Here is a 17,673-nt window from a genome sequence, read left to right as displayed (position 1 = left end):
CTGCCGGCAGCCCCAGCTCGGGCCCGCGGCGGCCCCGCCCCGTCCGGCGGCGCCTTCCCGCGGCCATGGCGGCGCTGGGGCTCTGCCGCGCTTTCGGTGCTCTCTTGCTGTCGGCGGGCCCCCGCCGGGCCCGGCCCCCGGCACTGCCGTCCGGCCCCCAGCCCTGGCTGCCGGGGCCGCTGTCGGCGCCTGCCGCCTGCCGCGGGCTGAGCGGCTCGGCGCCGCGCTGCACCACCGACCCGCTGTGGAAGTGCCGGACCAAGTACACCGTGCGGCCCGTGGGCATGAAGAAGACGGGCGGCCGCGACCACACAGGTGGGCGGGCGGGAAGGCGGGCGCAGGCGGGCTGCCGGGGCCGGCTGGGCGCGGAGGGTCCCGCCTGCAGCCGCTCCCGTGTCCCGCAGGCCGCGTCCGCGTGCGGGGAATCGGCGGGGGACACAAGCGGCGCTACCGCATGATCGACTTCCAGCGCCTGCGCTACGAGGAGGGCGCCCCGGCGGAGCCCTTCACCGAGAAGGTCATCAGCGTCCGATACGACCCTTGCAGGCGAGTGCGGGGTGCGGGCTCGGCCCCGGGCCCGGGCGGTCGCGCCGGCCGTGGCCTCCCGCTCAGCCGCCGCGGGTTCTCCGTGCAGGTCGGCTGACATCGCCCTGGTGGCCGGCGGCAACCGCAAGCGCTGGATCATTGCCACGGAGAACATGCAGCCAGGGAGCACCATCACGAACTCGCCTCACATTAGCAGGATGGCAGGTGCACGCCAGGGCCAGGGGCGGCTGTGCCGGTCTTGTCGAGGGCTCGTCGGCTGCTCCTTGCCCAACTTGGCAGCTTCTGTCTTCCAGTGTCAGCCAGCGAAGGGGACGCATACCCACTGGGGGCTCTGCCTGTAGGCACACTGATCTGCAACCTGGAGAGCCACCCTGGGAAGGGAGCACAGTACATCCGGGCAGCTGGTATGTCCCCACACAGGGAACCCACTCTTTGTAGGGATTTGGCTGAGCACAGGTGGAGAGGAGGACAGGGGGACACTGCTCTGGGTGGCCAGTGACAGGGAGTTGCCATCTTCTTCTCATGTTAGAGTGCAACACATCCCTCCAGAAAAACAGGGGCAGCTCTACCCTGTTAATTCCTCAAGGCTCTGTCTTCTGCGAAGAGTCCCACATTTAGTATAACAGTACTTTGGGGAGTTACCATTATGGGGATGTGCTTGTCACAGGATGGGATACTTTGTCCTGCTGCTCAATGCAGCTGCCTCCTCTCTTGCCTTCTGCAGGTACTTGTGGGGTGCTGCTGCGGAAGGTGAACGGGACAGCCATCGTGCAGCTGCCGTCCAAAAGGCACATGCAGGTAAAGGAGCTGTGCTGTCCCTGGCTCCACTGCCTGGGCACACAACCTTGTGCCCCCGGGGAGGGCTGCAGCGCTTTTCTGTCCCCCAGGTGCTGGAGACCTGTGTGGCCACGGTGGGCCGCGTGTCCAACGTGGATCACAACAAGCGGGTGATCGGGAAGGCGGGCCGGAACCGCTGGCTGGGCAAGCGCCCGCACACGGGCTTGTGGCACCGCAAGGGTGGCTGGGCCGGCCGCAAGATCAAACCTCTCCCTCCCATGAAAAGCTACGTCAACCTGCCGCGGGTCAAAGCAGTGGAGTGATGCCTGGGGCAAATAAAGCGTTTTTCATGCTACCGCTGTCGCATTACTGATGTCTTTTATGCACAGGGCCTTTCCTCACTTTCAGACAGGTCAAGTTCTGCTGTGTTCAGTCTCTGGCAGGAGTGGGGTTGGTGCAAGAAATGAGTGTGGGGCTGTGGACTGCCTTGGCTAAAGTTTGAAGTTGGTGGGTGACCCGGTGTGGTCAATTGGCACAATCGTGTCAAACCTAGCTGTAGGACACCCGAGCTCTTCTCTCACCCTCAGCTTGTGGAGGAATGAAGACAAGCGGACGGGGAAGTGGCATCCAGCCAAGGTGACTGGGAAGCTGCCAATCACGGACAGCAGTTCCTCCCAGCCCCGGCAGCGCCTCACTGCTCCCCGGCCCTCTGCTGCCTCCTTCCCTCGCCGCCTTCCCTGTCCCACCCTGCTCCGTCCCTCAGCGCCCCAAGTGCCGCTCTGTGCTCCCTGTGCCTCATCCAGTCCCCGGCGCTGCCCCCGGTCGGTCCCGCCGCGCCCGCCCAGGCCCGGCCCTCACGGCCGCCGTCGGGCGGGCTCTGCGCAGGCGCCCGCGGCCGGAGCGGCGCGGGAGCGGTGCCGGAGGTAACGCGGCGGCCCCGGCGCGGCCCCGCGGCGGAGGGAGGGCGGCGGGCCGGGCTCGGCCGGGAGCGGCCGGCGAGCGCCCCGAGCGGAGCCGAGCCGGGACGGGCCCGGGCCGTTTAGGGGAGGTCTCGGTCGCGGCCTCGGGCCGGCCGGGCGTGAGGTGCGGCAGCCGAACCGGGCCGGGTCCGGTGCTCGGTGCCCGGCGAGTTCTCGCTTTGCCCGCGCCTGGAAGGAGCTTTGATGGTGCCGCTGGTGCGGCCGGCCCGTACGAGCCCTCTCCACGGGGACGCCAGTGCCGTGCATCCCGCCTTTAGCATGTGTGCCCCGGGCACGGGCCTGTCCCTCGCCGGGTCCCGGTCCCGGCCCGGTGATGTGCACGGAGCCCTCCAGTGCAGACTTGCACTGGCGTGTGGGCTCTGCCTGATCCAGCGTGTGGGCTCTGCCTGGCTCGGGTACCTCGCTCCATCAACACACAGCCAGGTGTTACAGCTGAGCTTCCTGGGGAAAGCTGCCCTTCCTGGGCACTGCTGTCCGTATTCCTGCCGTGCCCACAGTCTGTATGGCAGTCCAGAAATCACTGTGTTTTGCCCTGTTATCTTGTAACTCCATATATGCGGCTTTCCAAGGAGAAAGTGAGCCATATCTCATATATGCTATGTTAGGGTTGTACAGCGCTGTCTTTGAGTACAGCCGGTATAAAAGCACATTTTAATGGCTGCATTGCCATATCACCAGCCCTGTGACACACGGGAACACGGATCTCTAGCCACAGCATGCCTCAGCCACCTCTCCAGCTCCTGCTTCCCCTCTGTCCCTGCAGACGCAGCTGCTGCCATGGTGAAGGAGCAGCACGCTGGCACGCTGCTGGTGCAGCTGGGCCCCAAGCTGCAGGCGCACCCAGAGCAGCTGCTGCGGCAGCGGCGCGGCCACGACGAGCGGCCGGAATACCTGGTGCGGTGGAGCGTGGTCAGCTCGGAAGAGAGAGCGGCGGGAGGCGGCGGCGGCGCCTCCTCTGGAGACGGCAAGGCAGAGAGCATCTCCCTGTGGATGTCTGCAGAAGAGGTCCGCGCCAGCTGCCCGGCGCTGCTGGCCCGCACGAGGCCGTCGGCCGCGGACAAAGTCGCGCCGGACGCGGCGCCGCTGGACGAGGCCTCGCTGCTGGAGATGGAGGCCGACGTGAGGAGCCTGGTGCGGCGAGCCGGGCGCCAGGTGGCCGAGGCCGGGAGCCCCGAGTGCTCCGTCCTGAGCACGGTGCACGTGCTGGGCGCCTACGCCAGCATCGGCTCCCTGGCGGGCGCCTTCAGGGAGGCGGGAGCCCTGGAGCTGCTGACGGCCATGCTGTGCCACAGGGAGCGGCGCGTCCGCCGCGGCGCCGGCGAGATGCTGCGAGCGCTGGGGGCTCACGATGCAGGTGGGGGCTGCTCCTGCTCGGGGCCACTGAGGAGGGAGGCTGGGCAGTGGGGGTGCCAGCCTTCGGCAGGGGTGAGGTGCTGGGGAGCAGCGTGTCTCGGGGCTTCTTGGCAAAATGGGGAGAATCAGTCGGGATCTTCTGGATTTCTGTGGTTGTTGCAGTTGTCTGGACTGCTCTTGGAGTTGGAAGCTCTCCCCTGCCAGGTTTCTGAGCTGGGATGCTGACTAACTGTTAGGAGTGTGAAGGAATGTAAAGGGTGGCTGTCTCCTCTAGCAGCCCCAGCACCTCTCCTGCTCCACTGCTGGAACCCAGCCTGGGGAATCTGGAGCTTCTCAGGCTGAGGGATGAAGCTGCCACTTTCCCATTTGCAGGTTCAACCAGTAGCAAAGCTGATTGCCCATCCTGGAGCACGGACACAGGCAGGACTCTGACAGCACACACTTACGGCACTCACATAAACACAAGCCAGCCGTGTCCCCTCCTGCTCTTTGTCTGGCAGAGACACAAGGTCACTCCTGCCAGCACACACTGCATTTTCCAGGTTCACAAGTACACACACATTCACGGATCCCTTGGGTACCAGCATGCACCTGTGCCTGGATCCAAGCCCTTCTACCGGTCTCAGGGATCCCCTTGCTCATCAGTTTGTTAAGCCTGATGTTTGCTAGTAAACCTCTAGCACTTTTGTTCCACAGTCCACATTCACACATCCCTTGGGACTTCAAGCACCAGCCCCCATCCACATCATACCTTGGTCTGGACCCAGGACCTCCTCCTTGCTATTCCAGCATGAAGTGTTGCTAACGAGTTACATGCACAGCAGGGTAGGCAAAGGTGCAGACACTCACCCTTCCCCGCTGGCCTCGGGCACTGCAGTCCTGCTTCAGCTGCTGAGCTCCTCTCTTGCCTCCCTTCCAGCAGCTGTTCTTCAGAACACACACTGTTCTCTCCCCAGTGGCTGATGACCGAGGATCCTGCCAGCTCCAGGCACCGGCACTGGAGAGACCTTTGCACTTGCCCCAGTAGCTGGCACACCAGGCCAGGGACTCCTACAGCCCTGATCAGAACTGAGCCATTGATCTGGGTCAGCTGTACACCAGTCTTCCTGATAACTGGCGTTCCATGCTCAAATCTGTGATTTGATCCAGAGAGTGATGGCACCACTGACTGCCACTCACTCCCCTGGCTGACTGCACAGGGCTCCCACAGCCCCAGTTCGTGGTACCAAATGCCACTCATGCAGGTCTCACCAGCAGCTGGCACTTGGTCTTTGCAGCACACACACAGGGCAGAGACAGACTTAGTAAAGATTCAATAGGAAAGTAGGACAAACTCTGTCAATCAGGTACAGGACTGTCGGACAAACACACTGACCAGCTGTGGTTTAAACATGGCTGGCACCTTTTATAACCCTTTCTCTGCACCCCTTTTGTGTTCCTTGCCAATTCCAATTAATCAGATAATCTTACTGAGAAATAATCATTCTTACATGCCAGATGTCCTTACTAATTGTTGTCCAGATGTCCTTACTAATTGTTATGACTGACCAGATTTGTTTCTCCTCACTGCATCCATTAGCATTTGTCAGCCAGGTTTGTGATTCTTTATGTTCTTGTTTATGGCTTCCTTCTTACTTAGACTTTTTGCAGTGAAAAGGTTCTTGGCTGGAAACACTTAGAGGAACAGACAATCTCCTTCCATGTAGCCTTGCAATGAAGGGCTTGACACAACCCTGGGTGGCTAGAGGCTGGTCCTCACCCAGTTCTCTCATTTAGGAGGAGCTGCCATGGCTTGGAAGTGCCTGATGAGGCTTGGGTGCACCTGGAAGGTTGCTGGTTGTGGTGTATCCCACAGGACATCCGGCTTTCCCTATCCTAGTGCCTGAGTTCATGCAGCTCTGAAGTGGGGCAAATGAGGGGCTGATTCAGGTTAAACCTTGACTTCTTTTCTTCCCTGGGACCCTGTTCTGGAATCAGTTATTTGAGGTTGCTGCTTTGTGAGAATCTCTCAGCTTTAGGGGTAGAAAAAATAGAGCATGGAGCAAAATGTTGCCACTGCAGAGGAAGGGACAGAACGTGGATCAGGTGACACTGAGCAGCAAAGCTGTTCCTTCCCTGCAGCTCTGTCTCTGGCAGGGAGCTTGGGTGAGGGTTGTCTTTGTGAGGCTGAGGAGTTTTTGTTGTTGTTGCAGGAATCTGGGCCCATGTGCTGCTGTCCCTGAGCCAGCAGGATGGCATTGAGCAGCACATGGACTTTGACAGCCGCTGCACCTTGCTGGAGCTGTTTGCTGAGATCACATCCTCTGCAGAGCCCTGCCTGTCCTTCGAGGGGATTCACCTCCCTCAGGTGGTGACAGAGCCGCCACCAGCCCTGGGCCTGCGGGCGTGAGGGGCAGGAGGGTGGGAGCGGGGCCAGGGCTGGACCCTTGTGTGGGACAGGAGGGGACTGAAGGTGGGCAGGGGAGCAGGGCTGGCTGTAGGGAGAGCTGGGACAGGGTCTGGGCCTGGTGAGAGGCTGGGGCTGGTGCAGAGGCACCTGGAGAGCCTGGTCTGCCAGCAGGGAGGGCAGGGTGGCTGAGAGGTCTCATGGGAGGCTCTGGGAGTGAGCTGGGGGCTGAGTGTGAGAGCTGTGCTTGTTGCAGATCCCTGGGAAGCAGCTGTTTGTCCTGGTGAAGCGCTACCTGTGTGTGACCTCTCTCCTGGACAAGCTGAGCAGCGGCGTGGAGCAGGGAGAGGAGCAGCAGGGCTGTGCTGTGCCCAGCCCCGTCCCTGAGCACAGGAGCCGTGTGAAGCAGGAGTTTGAGTTCAGCATGGCCATGGCCAGCCTCATCTCGGAGCTGGTGCACGCCATGGGCTGGAGCCACAGGCACAAGCGGGACCCGCAGCCTCGCCCTGCCCGCTCCATCTTCCAGCACAAGCCCCCGGCCAGCTCTGCCGCCCGAGCAGCCCCCACGTGCCCAGCAAAGGAGCCCGTGGCCTTCAGGACGCGCTCGGCGTTCCCGAGCCGCAGCAGCTACGTGGAGTACGTGCAGGCCACGCTGGTGAGCGGCATGAGGGTGCGCATGCTCGAGGACTACGAGCAGGTCAGCGCCGGCGACGAGGGCGACTTCCGCCGCAGCAACGACGGCGTGCCCCCGGTGCAGGTACCATCCAAGGGGCTGCTCTGCTCTCCTGTGCAGCCTGGCGTGGGCACACTGGGGTTGGGTTTGCCTTCTGCCAGCTGGGTGTGTGCTGGGCTTTCTTCCTCAGGTGTACTGGCAAGCTCTAGGCTGTACCTACTGGGTTCACTGGCACATGGTCGAGATCATTGGGCCTTCAGAACAAAAGGAGCTGGAGGGCCAGGAGAAGGTTAACACCCTGACACGAAACCACAGACTGAGAGCAGGTGAGCAGCCCCTTTGAGCATGTTCCAACTCTCCCACTGCCCTCCTGTCACTTTCCCGTCTCCCAGCGAGTTATGGTATGGTGGGGACCTCTTCTGCCCAGCGCGAGGAATGAGTGTGCAGCAGAGGATGGGGGAGCTGGCAGAGCTGACTGTGCCCTCCCTTGCCCTGCTCCCCTGCAGTTCCACAGCCATTCCTGTGCAAGCCCCTGGGGGGGCTGTACTCCCTGCCTTACCTGGGCCAGCGGCTGCCCAAGGCTGCAGACACCCTGAGCCGTGCCGAGTGGTGGGAGCTGCTCTTCTTTGTGAGGAGGCTGGGAGCACAGGAGCAGGAAGAGATCACCTGTCTCATCCAGCAGCACCTGGGAGAGCAGGTAGGGACCAGAGCCTGCAGCAGGGAAATGGGAGGGAGGAGCAAAGGGAGCATTGGGGAAGGGAGCAGGCCCAGAGGAGAGGGCAGGTGTGAGCTGTGCAGGGCCAGCCTGGGCGGGGCAGAAATGGGAGGGTGAGTGGGGAGGGGAAAGCTTGGAGAGCTTGTCCCAGCAGAGCAGTGATGGAGATGAGAGGACAGGCAGTGTCCCCTGGCTGAAGAGTGACTGTGCAGGTTTGGGCAGGCGAGGCCAGGCCGTGGGGTCACTCTGCCAGCTGCAGTTGGGTGCTGAGCACGGGTGGGAGCTGTGGGCTGGTGGGTCGGGCTGGGGACAGGCAGGGGAGGGTGGCAGTGGGGAGCGGCCCTGGGCACCTGTGGCGGTGCAGCCTTTCTGTCCGTGGTGCCAGGGGCCGCCACAAGGGGCGTGCGGAGCGTGGCGAGCCCGAGATTAACTTGTCGCCATGGTGTGGCTGTCGGAGGTGGATGAAGAAGCGCTGGTGCAGCTGTCGGTGCCTGCGGAGCTGGCCCAGAAGGTGCTGCAGGCCCTGGAGGAGCGGTGCCAGGGCAGCTCCCTGCGGGACCTGCGGGGCTCCCCTGTCTATGGCAGACACCTCCTGGGGAGGGGAGCAGAGCAGGATGGTGGAGGGAGCCCCGCAGTGTCCTCAGAGGGTGACAGGAGCAGCGGCCCTGAGGGCACGATGGCCAAGGCAGCGGAGGGAGACCTTTGTGCAGCCCCAGGGCCGCCCCAGGGCCGTGATGTGGCAGAGAAGTCGGATTCCCAGCTGTTCAGCGAGCTCCTGGAGAGGGAAGGGCTGTTCTTGCCAGAGGTGACGGAGGAGCAGAGCCAAGGTAACGTCCTGGCACACGCTGGGGCACAGGCGCGGTGCCGGCAGCGGCGCTGCTGCCCCCACAGGGGATACTCTGGGCAGGGCACGGGGGCCGTGCAGCCAGGGCTGCCCGAGGTGGGTGGGGGTGCCCGTGGGTGCTGGGTGTGTGGCTGGGTGGCACCCTGGGAGCTCTGGAGGTGTCGCCGCTGCCCTGACGGCTCCGTCCCTCCGGCCAGCGCTGGGCAGCTCCAAGGGGCCGAGTGAGGGCGGCTCGCTGGCCAAGGTTGCAGCTGTGGTGGAGGTGATCCAGAGCAGCAGCTCGGCGGTGGGGCTGCGCTTGGCTGGGCTCAGGCACATCCTGGAGATGCTGGAGGAAGAGCCCAAGTCGGAGCAGCAAGCTGGCACAGCCCAGGGCGGGCTGGGCATGGGGAGCGCCGGGTGAGTGTTGGGGTGCTGCAGAGCCCTCCTGCTGCCCGGTGGGGCCGGTGCTGAGCTGGAGGAGCGGGAGGTGGCAGCGGGAGCGTGGAGGGCGGTGTGTGCGGGAGGAAAGGTGGATTTTGTGTCCCTGTGTCCCAGGCAGGCCCGTTGGCGGGGCGAGAGGAAAGGTGGATTTTGTGTCCCTGTGTCCCCGGCAGGCGGGTTGGCAGGGCGAGAGGAAAGGCGGATTTTGTGTCCCTGTGTCCCCGGCAGGCCGGTTGGCAGGGCGAGAGGAAAGGCGGATTTTGTGTCCCTGTGTCCCCGGCAGGCCCGTTGGCGGGGCTGTCCCAGCTGCAGCGCGGGCAGGAAGGAGGTGGCTGTCGGGGCCCGAGGAGGCCGTGCCTGAGGTGTGCTGTGCCCCGCAGGGAGAAGCTGGTGCAGGTGTCGGTGGAGCTGCTGAGCGCGGCGGCGGCGGAGAAGGCGCTGGTGGCGGTGACGCTGCGGCTGCTGGCCGCGCTGCTGGCCCGCTACGAGTGGCGCGTGCCCTTTGCCACGGAGGGCGGCGTGCGGGCCGTGCTGGGCTGCATGCGGCTGCACGGCCGCTCCGCCCTGGTGCAGCAGGCCGGGCTGGCGGTGAGTGAGCGCCCGGGGCTCGCCGGGGCGGGCAGGGCAGCGCGGGCTGCCCGGGCGGGGTGCAGGCGCCGCTGCCCCCGCGCCGCTCTCGTCCTGGCAGGCCCTGAAGGTGCTGGTGGGAGCTGCGGACGCGGAGCCGGGAGGCGCCGGCGGGAAGGGCTTGGCCTGGAACCACGGCGACGCGCAGATGATGCGGGAGATCTTCGCCAGCATCGGCTCTGCCTCCAGCAAGGGCTCTGCCAGCCTGCTGAGCAGCATCCCTGCTGCCCTGAGCACCATGCAGAGGGTCCCAGGGTAGGGGCAGAGCGTGGAGAGGGCTGAGGTCGGGGGCAATCTGCAGGGGGAAGGACGGGCAGGGCGGGCAGGTGGTTTGTGGGGGCAGGAGAGTGGCACGGCTGTGTCCCTGCAGGGGCTCCTCAGGCGTGCGGAACGGCCTGCTGGTGGTGAACATGCTGATGGACGGGCACCGGGGCCTGGCGGAGCAGCTGGCGAGCTGCGATCTGCTGGCGGCGCTGCAGAGCTGCTGGAGGGCCGGGCAGAGCAGCGGCTGCCCCCAGGCAGTGCTGGCCCTCAGCGCCATCAATCGCCTGGCGGAGCACGGGCTGCCCCTGGGCCCGGAGGCTGCAGGTACCGTGTGCCCACCGTGCCCGTGGGTGCCACGGCCCCGCGGGTGCCAGGGCGGGGCTGCCTGGCCCGGCAGGGCAGAGCACCCTGAGGGGCTGCTGGTGCTCCGTGAGCGCCTGGGCTGGGCTCAGTGTCCCTGTCATGGCAGGCACAGAGCCCCTGCTGGACCCCAAGGGCGTGCAGATGCTGCTGGGTGGCCTGGACGATGGCAGTCTGTGCAAGGAGGTGGTGGTGGCCCTGGAGCGGCAGCTGTGCAGCCAAGGCCCCGTTCCCTCTGGCCAGGTGGCCCAGCTGCTGCAGGACCACAGCTGCTTCAGGCTACTGCTGCGCAGCTTGGAGCTGCTGGGGACAGAGAAGGCCGTGAGCCTGAGCATCCTCAGGTGGGTGCAGGGTGACTGGGGGGGTCTGGGACCCCCTCATGAGGTGTGTGAGTGCTGGGGGTCATGGTGGGGAGAGCCAGTGCCTGTTTGTGGGTGCTGGTGGGGCTGCTCTTCACTGGGGGCAGGCTCACCCCAGCACGTAGGCAGGGACCAGTTGGGGTGTCCTGGGGCACAGGGCCACGTGGGGCCACAGCAGCTGTGCCTGGTGTGGTGGGGACATGCAGGGGCAGCAGAGGACACGCCTGGGGTCTGGTGGGGTGTGCAGGGTGCCAGGGGAGCCTCAGTTCGCAGTCCCTGAGAGGTGCCTTGCAGGTGGGGCAGGGAAGCAGGGCTGCCTGTAGCCCTGCTGTCCCTGTGCCCACACTGAGCAGGCCCCCTCTGTCACCCAGGATCCTGAACAAGTTCCTGGAGAGTTACCAGGAGGATGTGCTGCCCTGGCACGAGTGTGTGGAGCCCTGTGTGTCCTTGCTGATCACGCACAGCAGCAGCTGGGAGGTGAGGGGGCCCTGGGGCTCGTGGCAGGCAGGGTGGCTGTGCTGGCTGTGCCGCAGCCGGGCTGGGCAGGCAGGGCCCCGCTGGTGGCCCCAGCCTGGCCGTGTGTCCGAGGCACTGGGAGAGGTGGGAGGGGCTGTCCTGGCCGTGTCCCTGTCCTGGTGGCCATGCCCAGTCTGGCTGTGCCCTGCCAGGCTCTGGTGGGTGCTGCTGGGCTGGGATGAGGCAATGGAGCTGCAGCTCCGTCTGTGGGGGCCCTGGAGCTGCCAGCAGCGCCCGTGTGCTCAGGGCTGCGTCTCAGCAGGTGCTGCAGGAGGTCGTTGGCTTCCTGCACCGCCTGGGCAGTGCCAGCAAGGACTGTGTGGTGGTGATGTGCCACGTGGGCACCCACGAGGCTCTGTCCAAGGCCCTGGAGAAGCACAGCACGGTGCCGCCGTTGGCGCCGGCCCTGCTGGAGCTGGTGGCGGAGTGCGAGAAGTTCGCCGGGCTCTACAAGAAGCTGACGAGCAGCATCTTGGCTGGCTGCATCCAGGTGGGCCTGGGGAGGCACGGCTGGGCTGGGCATTGGGGGCTGGGGGCACCAGGCTGTCCCTGCTGCCGAGGGATGCCTCGTGCTGTGTGCCTGGCACAGCCCTGCGGGGCTGAGGGGAGCAGGAGCCCCTGGTGAGAGCCTTGCCCCGTCCCACAGCTGGTGCTGGGACAGATTGAGGAGCACCGCCGGAGCCAGCAGCCCATCAGCATCCCCTTCTTTGATGTCTTCCTGCACAACCTGTGCCAAGGTGAGCGCAGGCAGGGGGAGCTGACGCCAGGCTTGGTGGCTGGAAGCTGCATGTGCTCTGCCCACAGGCTCCAGCATGGAGGTGAAGGAGGACAAGTGCTGGGAGAAGGTGCAGGTCTCTTCCAACTCGCACCAGGCCAGCAAGCTCACGGACAGGAACCCCAGGACCTACTGGGAGTCGAACGGCAGCACGGGCTCCCACTTCATCACTGTGCACATGCAGTGTGGAGTGGTGATCAGGTGGGGCTGGGCTGGCAGGGCTGTGTGTGCAGGAGAGGGCTCTGGGCATCTGTGCCAGCCCTGCCACAGTGGCTCTGTCCTTGGGAATCTGTGCCAGCCCTGCCACAGTGGCTCTGTCCTGGGGGTCTGTGCCAGCCCTGCCACAGTGGCTCTGTCCTTGGGAATCTGTGCCAGCCCTGCCACAGTGGCTCTGTCCTGGGGGTCTGTGCCAGCCCTGCCACAGTGGCTCTGTCCTGGGGATCTGTGCCAGCCCTGCCACAGTGGCTCTGTCCTGGGGCCAGCGGGACGTGGCTGGCAGGGCTGGGGCAGGGAGGGGGGATGCCTGGGCAGCCCCACGGTGTTTGTGTGTGCAGGGAGCTGAGCATGCTGGTGGCCAGCGAGGACTCCAGCTACATGCCATCGAGGGTGGTGGTGCTGGGCGGGGACAGCCCTGCCACCATCAGGACGGAGCTGAACGCGGTGAGTGCCCGTGGGAGGGGCGGGGGCTGCTCCTTGCTGTGCCCCCTGCAGGTCTGGCTGTGCCGGGAGGCCCGGGGAGCTGGGAATGGCAGGAGCTGCGCTGTGGGAGCCTCCCGGGGCTGCCTGGCACGCTGAGGGCTCGGTGCCTCCCTGCAGGTGACCATCCTGCCCTCGGACAGCAGAGTGATCCTGCTGGAGAACATGACCCGCTTCTGGCCCGTCATCCAGATCCGGGTGAAGCGGTGCCAGCAGGTAGGGGGAGCAGGGGCAGGGCCTGGAGCGGGCACTGAGGGGCATTGGAGCCACAGGAACTGAGGGTGCCGCTGTCCCCTAGGGTGGCATTGACACACGTGTGCGTGGCATCGAGGTGCTGGGTCCCAAGCCCAGCTTCTGGCCCATCTTCAGGGAGCAGCTGTGCCGGCGGACGTTCCTCTCCTGCGCTGCTCGGGCTCAAGCCTGGAGCCAGGAGATCTGCCGAGACCGGGGCCGGCTGCTGCAGCTCTTTGGCAGGTGAGTGGTGTCCTGGCTGTGCCGTCGCATCCCTGGTGTCCCAGGGCCCGGGGGGACAGGGCTGGCAGCCTGTGAGGGGACTGCAGGGCTGGGAAAGGAGCAGCTGGCTGGGAGGGGCCCTTGCTCCTTCCTGGCCACTGGTGCTCCTTCCTGGCCAGGGCCACCTTGGGGTCATTGGGGTTTAAGCTGGGCTAACCCCCAGAGCAGGATGCTGGTCCCCCAGGGGCTGGCACGTCCTGGCAGAGGTTGGCCAGGCACAGCAGGATCTCGTGGCCACAGGCACTGCTCAGCCCCCATTTGGCAGAGGCTGCGAGGGCCCCAAGGGCCATTGGGGGCAGCCCTGGGGACAGCAAGGGGCCCTCCCTGGCTGCTGGGGGCCGTGGGGCCAGCGAGCCATGGTGCCCTGGCAAAGGGCAGAGCAGGGAGCCAGCACTGCGCTCTGCTCTGCCACGGGAGTTCTCCAGCCCTTGGCACCGAGCGCTGCCCGCTCGCTGTTGCAGACTGAACCGGGCGCTGCAGCACGAGCAGGGCTTTGCCAACCGCTTCCTTCCCGACGAGGAGGCAGCGCGGGCACTGGGCAGGACATTCTGGGAGGCCCTGGTGACCCCCTTGGTGCAGAGCATCACCAGCCCAGGTAGGCCGCGCTCTCCGGGCCCCGGCCGTGCCGCGCCCCGGCAGAGGCACCAGCTCTGAGTGTGGCTGGCCTCGCAGGCCCCGATGGTGTCAGTGCCCTGGCCTGGCTGCTCACTGAGTACCTGGAGAGCGTGGAGCTGCCCCGCCGTGCCCCGGGACGCAGGGCTGCCTTTGGTTCCTGCGTGCGGCGCCTGACCCAGCTCCTGGTGCACGTGGACCCCGGCGGCCCCGAGCCAGAGGAGACCAGAGCAGCTGGTGAGCCGGGGCTGCCCTGGCCTGGGGCTGCTGCAGAGGGCCAGGCTGTGGCCATGGGGCTCCTCTGGGGAGCATCCCATGGCACAGAGGCTCCTGAGCCGGGGAAGGCTTGTGGTCATGCCCCAGCAGCAGCTGTGCCTCCCCAGCGTCCCCTCCGCCCTGCTGTGGCGGGTCAGTGTGTGGGGCCTGCCCATGGAGCCACACTGAGCCTGAGGCTGACCCTTGGCAGGTGGGAAGGAGGGGAAGAACAAGGAGGTGCCGGCCAGGACTGCAAAGGTGTCTGTGGAGAAGTCGAGAGGCCTGTGGGGAATCTCACAGTGCTGGCGTGGCGTGGTGCAGCAGCAGGTAGAGCTTGGAGGGCTGACTGGGAGGGGTTGGAGCAGGGAGTGGGGTCTGGCAGTGCCCATGGGGAAGGCACCGGGCTGTACCTGCCCTCCACAGAGCCTGGAGCGATGTGGGGACAGCCCTGCTGTGCTGCCACCCTGCATGGCTCGAGTGCCAGCCAGGCCAGGACGCAGGTCCGGTGTGGGGCTGTTGTTCCTGCTGGGGGCTGCTGCTGTGTGTCCGCAGTGCCCCCACAGCCCCTGGCTGCCCTCGGAGCTGCGCTCCCACCTCGGCAGCCCCGCAGCAGCAGCAGCAGGGTCCCGAGTCCCGGCAGCCAGCAGGCAGCTGGTGTTCCAGGGCAGGGCTGGGATGTTCCAGGGGCACATCCTGCTGGCTCAGCCCTGGCGCTGCTCCCGCAGGTGCAGCGGTTCCTGGAGGCGGCGGGGCAGGCGCCGGACCTTGCGGAGCGCTACTGCCGGCTGTACCAGCGCCTGCGCGGGGCCACCGAGGAGCTCTTTGGGCAGCAGGCCGCCTTCGTGCTGGCCCTGGGCCAGGGCTTTGCGGGGGCTTTGCTGCAGCTCTCCTTCCTCACCGCCCTGCACGTGAGTGGGGCAGCGCGGCCCCGGGGCCGTGCCCTGGGCAGGGGCTGGGGAGCTGCCCTGGCCATGGCACTGGGGCAGGCTCTGGGTGGGTGCTGTCCTGTTCCCCTGAGCCACAGAGCCCTGCCCTGGCACCCCGGTGGTGCCCAGCTCAGGTGTGGGGTGCTCATCCCAGCGTGGGCCCGGCCCTGGCACACTCCGGCCTTGGGCCGGTGCCTGGGCACCCTCGGCCCCTGCCCGGCAGTGCCAGAGTTTCCCGGTGCTCCCTGCAGGGACATTCCCCCAGCCCAGCCCTGCGGGCACCCGGTGAGCCCTGTCTGCAGCCTGCCCTGTCCCTTGCAGGTGAGTGAGCAGTTTGCCCGCTACCTTGACGTGCAGATCCAGGAGCTCCGCAGGGCTGTGGGCAGCACGGGGCCTCTGGAGCGGCTGCAGCAGTTCCTGGAGCCCTTTGTGGTCTTCAGTGGCCTGGAGTTTGCCCACACCTTTGAACACTTCTACAGGTGAGGCTGCTGTGTCTGCCCAGAGCCAGGGGCCTGCTGCACATGGCCTGCTGTGCTGGGGGAGCTTGGCCTGCTGTGGCAGCAGTGCTCCTGCTTTGCTTTTATGGGATCACGGAGTGTGGAGGGCCCATGGGTGCTGCCAGTGTGTGGAATCACATTCCCTGCTGGGGACAGGGAGGAGACACATGTGTGCTGCCAGCCCGTGTGCCATGTGTAGGGTGAGGCTGGGCTCGGGGCTGTGGCTGTTCCCTGGTGGTGGCTGATGGCCACAGGGCTGGGAGCTGTGGCTGTCTCCTGGTGGTGGCTGATGGCCACAGGGCTGCGAGCTGTGGCTGTCTCCTGGTGGTGGCTGATGGCCACGGGGCTCGGGGCTGTGGCTGTCTCCTGGTGGTGGCTGATGGCCACAGGGCTCAGCCCAGCCTGACTGGAGCTGGTGGCCATGGCAGGCACTACCTGGGGGACCGGCTCCTGACACAAGGGCCATCGTGGCTGGAAGGAGGCATCGTGGAGCAGATCGGGCTGTGCTTCCCCAGCCGCTTTCCCCAGGACATGCTGAGCAACTTGGCCGAGTCGGAGGAGCTGCAGCGGCAGTTCAGCCTCTTCCAGCTGCAGGAGCAGGACAAGCGGCTGCTGGAGCTGGACACGGGCCTGAACGAGGTGAGCGGGATCGGGGTGGGGAGCCCGGGGGCCGCCGGTGTTCCTGGCGGGATCCCGGAGCCTGACTGGAGCTGCCCTCGTGCCCAGGTGCTGGGCACAGCCACGGGGGCAGAGGTGCCAGAGGTGAAGGTGCTGGCCCTGTCCCCGCACTGCTGGCCCGTGTCCCCGCTCTGTTACATGGAGAGCCCTGGGAGGTTTTTCCCGGCGCTGCTGAGCTCCCCCCTGGACGAGTTTGCTGACTTCTGCCGGCAGAGTGAGTGCTGCGGCCGGGCTGTGCCCAGAGCCTGGAGGGCAGCTCAGGCACAAGTGGTGCTGGGCTGGGAGTGCCTGGCAGGGCTGGTGCCCGTCCCTGTCCCTGACACTGTCCCTGGCAGGCCAGAGCCAGCTGGGCTGGGAGTGCAGCAAGCCCCGGCGGCTGCAGTGGACGTGGCTGGGCCACGCCGAGCTGCAGTTTGGAGACTGCGTGCTGCACGTGTCCACGCTGCAGATGTACATCCTGCTGTGCTTCAACAGCGCCCAGGTAGGGCTGCAGCCACGGTGGGGGCTGGAGCAGGGCAGGGCCGTGTCCTCCCTTCCCCTCTGCTGGGGGGGTCTCCAGCGGTGTTTGGGGCACGGACCCCGTTCCTGGGCAGGGCCTGTGGCCAGTGAGCCCTGGCCATTGCCCTCGCCCCCCGTGCTGCAGGAGGTGGCTGTGGAGGCCCTGCTGGGGGCCACAGGGCTCCCTGCTGACCTGGTGCTCCACGCGCTGACCCCGCTGACCCAGGGCCAGGGCGTGCTGGTGGGGAGCTGCACTCCAGGGGGTGAGTGTGGGGCTGGGGCACCCAGGGGAGAGGGGCTGGCCTGAACCCCGAGTGGGGCTGGGCTTAGGGGTGCAGGAGCTCGTAGGGCTGGTGAGGGGCTGGTCCATGTGTGTCAGGGTGGGGCCTGAGGCCAGTGTGGGGCTGGGGGTGATGTGTGGGGTGGGGCTGGGGCCGTGCACGGGGCCTGGGTCAGCGTGGGTGGCTGAGGGGGGTCTCGGTCTGTGTGTGGGCTTGGGCCAGGCCAGGGGCCGTGTGTGTCATGGCTGAGCCTTGGGGCCACGTGTGGGGGACGGGGCTGGGGTGGCCAGCGGTGCAGGCAGCCACAGGAGGCCCAGCTTGGGTCCCCCAGGCCCACGTGTGCCCTGGGGCTCCTCCAGGGCCCAGCTCAAGCTCGGCTGAGCCTGGCTTGGGTGCTGGCTGCAGGTGCCCTGCGGCTGAACCAGGCAGCCCTGGCGCAGAGCTGCGGCCGCCAGCTGAGGCTGCTGCCCCAGCAGAGGTACCTGCGCACAGAGGGGGCCGAGGTGAGCGCCCTGGAGAGGAAGAGGAACGTCCTGTGCTGCCTCATCACCCGCATCCTCAAGGGGGAGAAGCAGCTGCACATCGACAGCCTGGTGTTCAGGGTACGGGCTGCAGGGGCACGGGGGGCACAGGGGCTGCCCGGGGCTGCAGCCACTGCACTGGGGCTGCCTTGCTGCCACAGGTGATCGACGCCTGTCAGAAGGGAGAGCTGGGCCCGGGGGTGCAGTTCCTGAGCTTCTGCTGCCACAGCGTGGACGTGCTGTCCTGCGTCCTGCACCTGCTGAACCAGGGCTACCTGCGGCGCCAGGAGGGGAGGCCTCACGTCTTGGAATACATCTCTGCTGAATCCACCACGCTCCCCACTTCTCAGGTCCAGCCACAGGTTGCCTTCCATACTGTAGAGATCAAGACAGCAGCAAGCCTGGCCTCTGCTGAAAGGAGACAGACTTTTTCCACGTTCAGGTAAATGAGGACCTGGCTGTGAGAACTCAGGTTGAATCCAGTCTATCTCTTCCTAAACAGTGTGAGTTTTATTTAAATAAATGAGCCAAGCTCCACGCAGTCCCACCATGCAGTCTGTTGGGGAGCTCAGCTGGTCCATGGCTGAAAGTGTGGCCA

At 66.0% G+C, this 17,673-nt stretch overlaps 2 protein-coding genes across 3 annotated transcripts; both read left to right on the top strand.

Annotated features, from left to right (window-relative positions):
• Window positions 1-65: 65 nt before the first annotated feature.
• MRPL2 (mitochondrial ribosomal protein L2) lies at window positions 66-1,678 on the top strand. Its single transcript, XM_058020900.1, has 6 exons — window positions 66-315; window positions 405-546; window positions 635-750; window positions 840-950; window positions 1,271-1,344; window positions 1,434-1,678. Exons 1-6 carry the CDS (start codon window positions 66-68, stop codon window positions 1,644-1,646), a joined length of 906 nt encoding a protein of 301 aa, XP_057876883.1. The 3' UTR covers window positions 1,647-1,678.
• Window positions 1,679-2,209: 531 nt separating this feature from the next.
• On the top strand, window positions 2,210-17,669 carry LOC131080896 (cullin-9-like). Of its 2 annotated transcripts, XM_058019542.1 has the most exons (30): window positions 2,210-2,246; window positions 3,067-3,657; window positions 5,849-6,003; window positions 6,299-6,799; window positions 6,906-7,041; window positions 7,222-7,412; window positions 7,888-8,257; window positions 8,472-8,673; window positions 9,078-9,285; window positions 9,386-9,579; window positions 9,695-9,912; window positions 10,058-10,289; window positions 10,679-10,784; window positions 11,086-11,313; window positions 11,470-11,560; window positions 11,628-11,799; window positions 12,153-12,258; window positions 12,415-12,510; window positions 12,593-12,768; window positions 13,269-13,402; window positions 13,480-13,656; window positions 13,886-14,001; window positions 14,400-14,582; window positions 14,922-15,079; window positions 15,526-15,736; window positions 15,824-15,989; window positions 16,111-16,256; window positions 16,419-16,536; window positions 16,960-17,156; window positions 17,237-17,669. In XM_058019542.1, the coding sequence occupies exons 2-30, from the start codon at window positions 3,081-3,083 to the stop codon at window positions 17,519-17,521; spliced, it is 5,850 nt and encodes a 1,949-aa protein (XP_057875525.1). In that variant the 5' UTR covers window positions 2,210-2,246; window positions 3,067-3,080; the 3' UTR covers window positions 17,522-17,669. The 2 variants fall into 2 exon arrangements, with proteins under 2 accessions (XP_057875525.1, XP_057875524.1); XM_058019541.1 differs by lacking the exons at window positions 2,210-2,246; window positions 3,067-3,657; window positions 5,849-6,003 and having other exon boundaries at window positions 6,372-6,799; window positions 17,031-17,156.
• The last annotated feature ends 4 nt before the right edge of the window (window positions 17,670-17,673 follow it).

Source organism: Melospiza georgiana, chromosome 3 (assembly GCF_028018845.1).
Source record: "Melospiza georgiana isolate bMelGeo1 chromosome 3, bMelGeo1.pri, whole genome shotgun sequence".
Taxonomy (NCBI): Eukaryota; Metazoa; Chordata; class Aves; order Passeriformes; family Passerellidae; genus Melospiza; species Melospiza georgiana.
The sequence above is the reverse complement of the archived record's forward strand: the minus strand, read 5'-3'. Positions and strand labels throughout refer to the sequence as shown.

Excerpts from the sequence above, each read along its gene's own strand:
- LOC131080896 (XM_058019542.1), top strand. The coding sequence starts at position 3,081 with ATGGTGAAGGAGCAGCACGCTGGCACGCTGCTGGTGCAGCTGGGCCCC. Across the intron at positions 11,800-12,152 it reads CAGTGTGGAGTGGTGATCAG|GGAGCTGAGCATGCTGGTGG; the intron begins GTGGGGCTGGGC and ends TTGTGTGTGCAG. Across the intron at positions 15,080-15,525 it reads ACCTTTGAACACTTCTACAG|GCACTACCTGGGGGACCGGC; the intron begins GTGAGGCTGCTG and ends TGGCCATGGCAG.
- MRPL2 (XM_058020900.1), top strand. The coding sequence starts at position 66 with ATGGCGGCGCTGGGGCTCTGCCGCGCTTTCGGTGCTCTCTTGCTGTCG. Across the intron at positions 751-839 it reads TCACATTAGCAGGATGGCAG|TGTCAGCCAGCGAAGGGGAC; the intron begins GTGCACGCCAGG and ends TCTGTCTTCCAG. Across the intron at positions 951-1,270 it reads ACAGTACATCCGGGCAGCTG|GTACTTGTGGGGTGCTGCTG; the intron begins GTATGTCCCCAC and ends TGCCTTCTGCAG.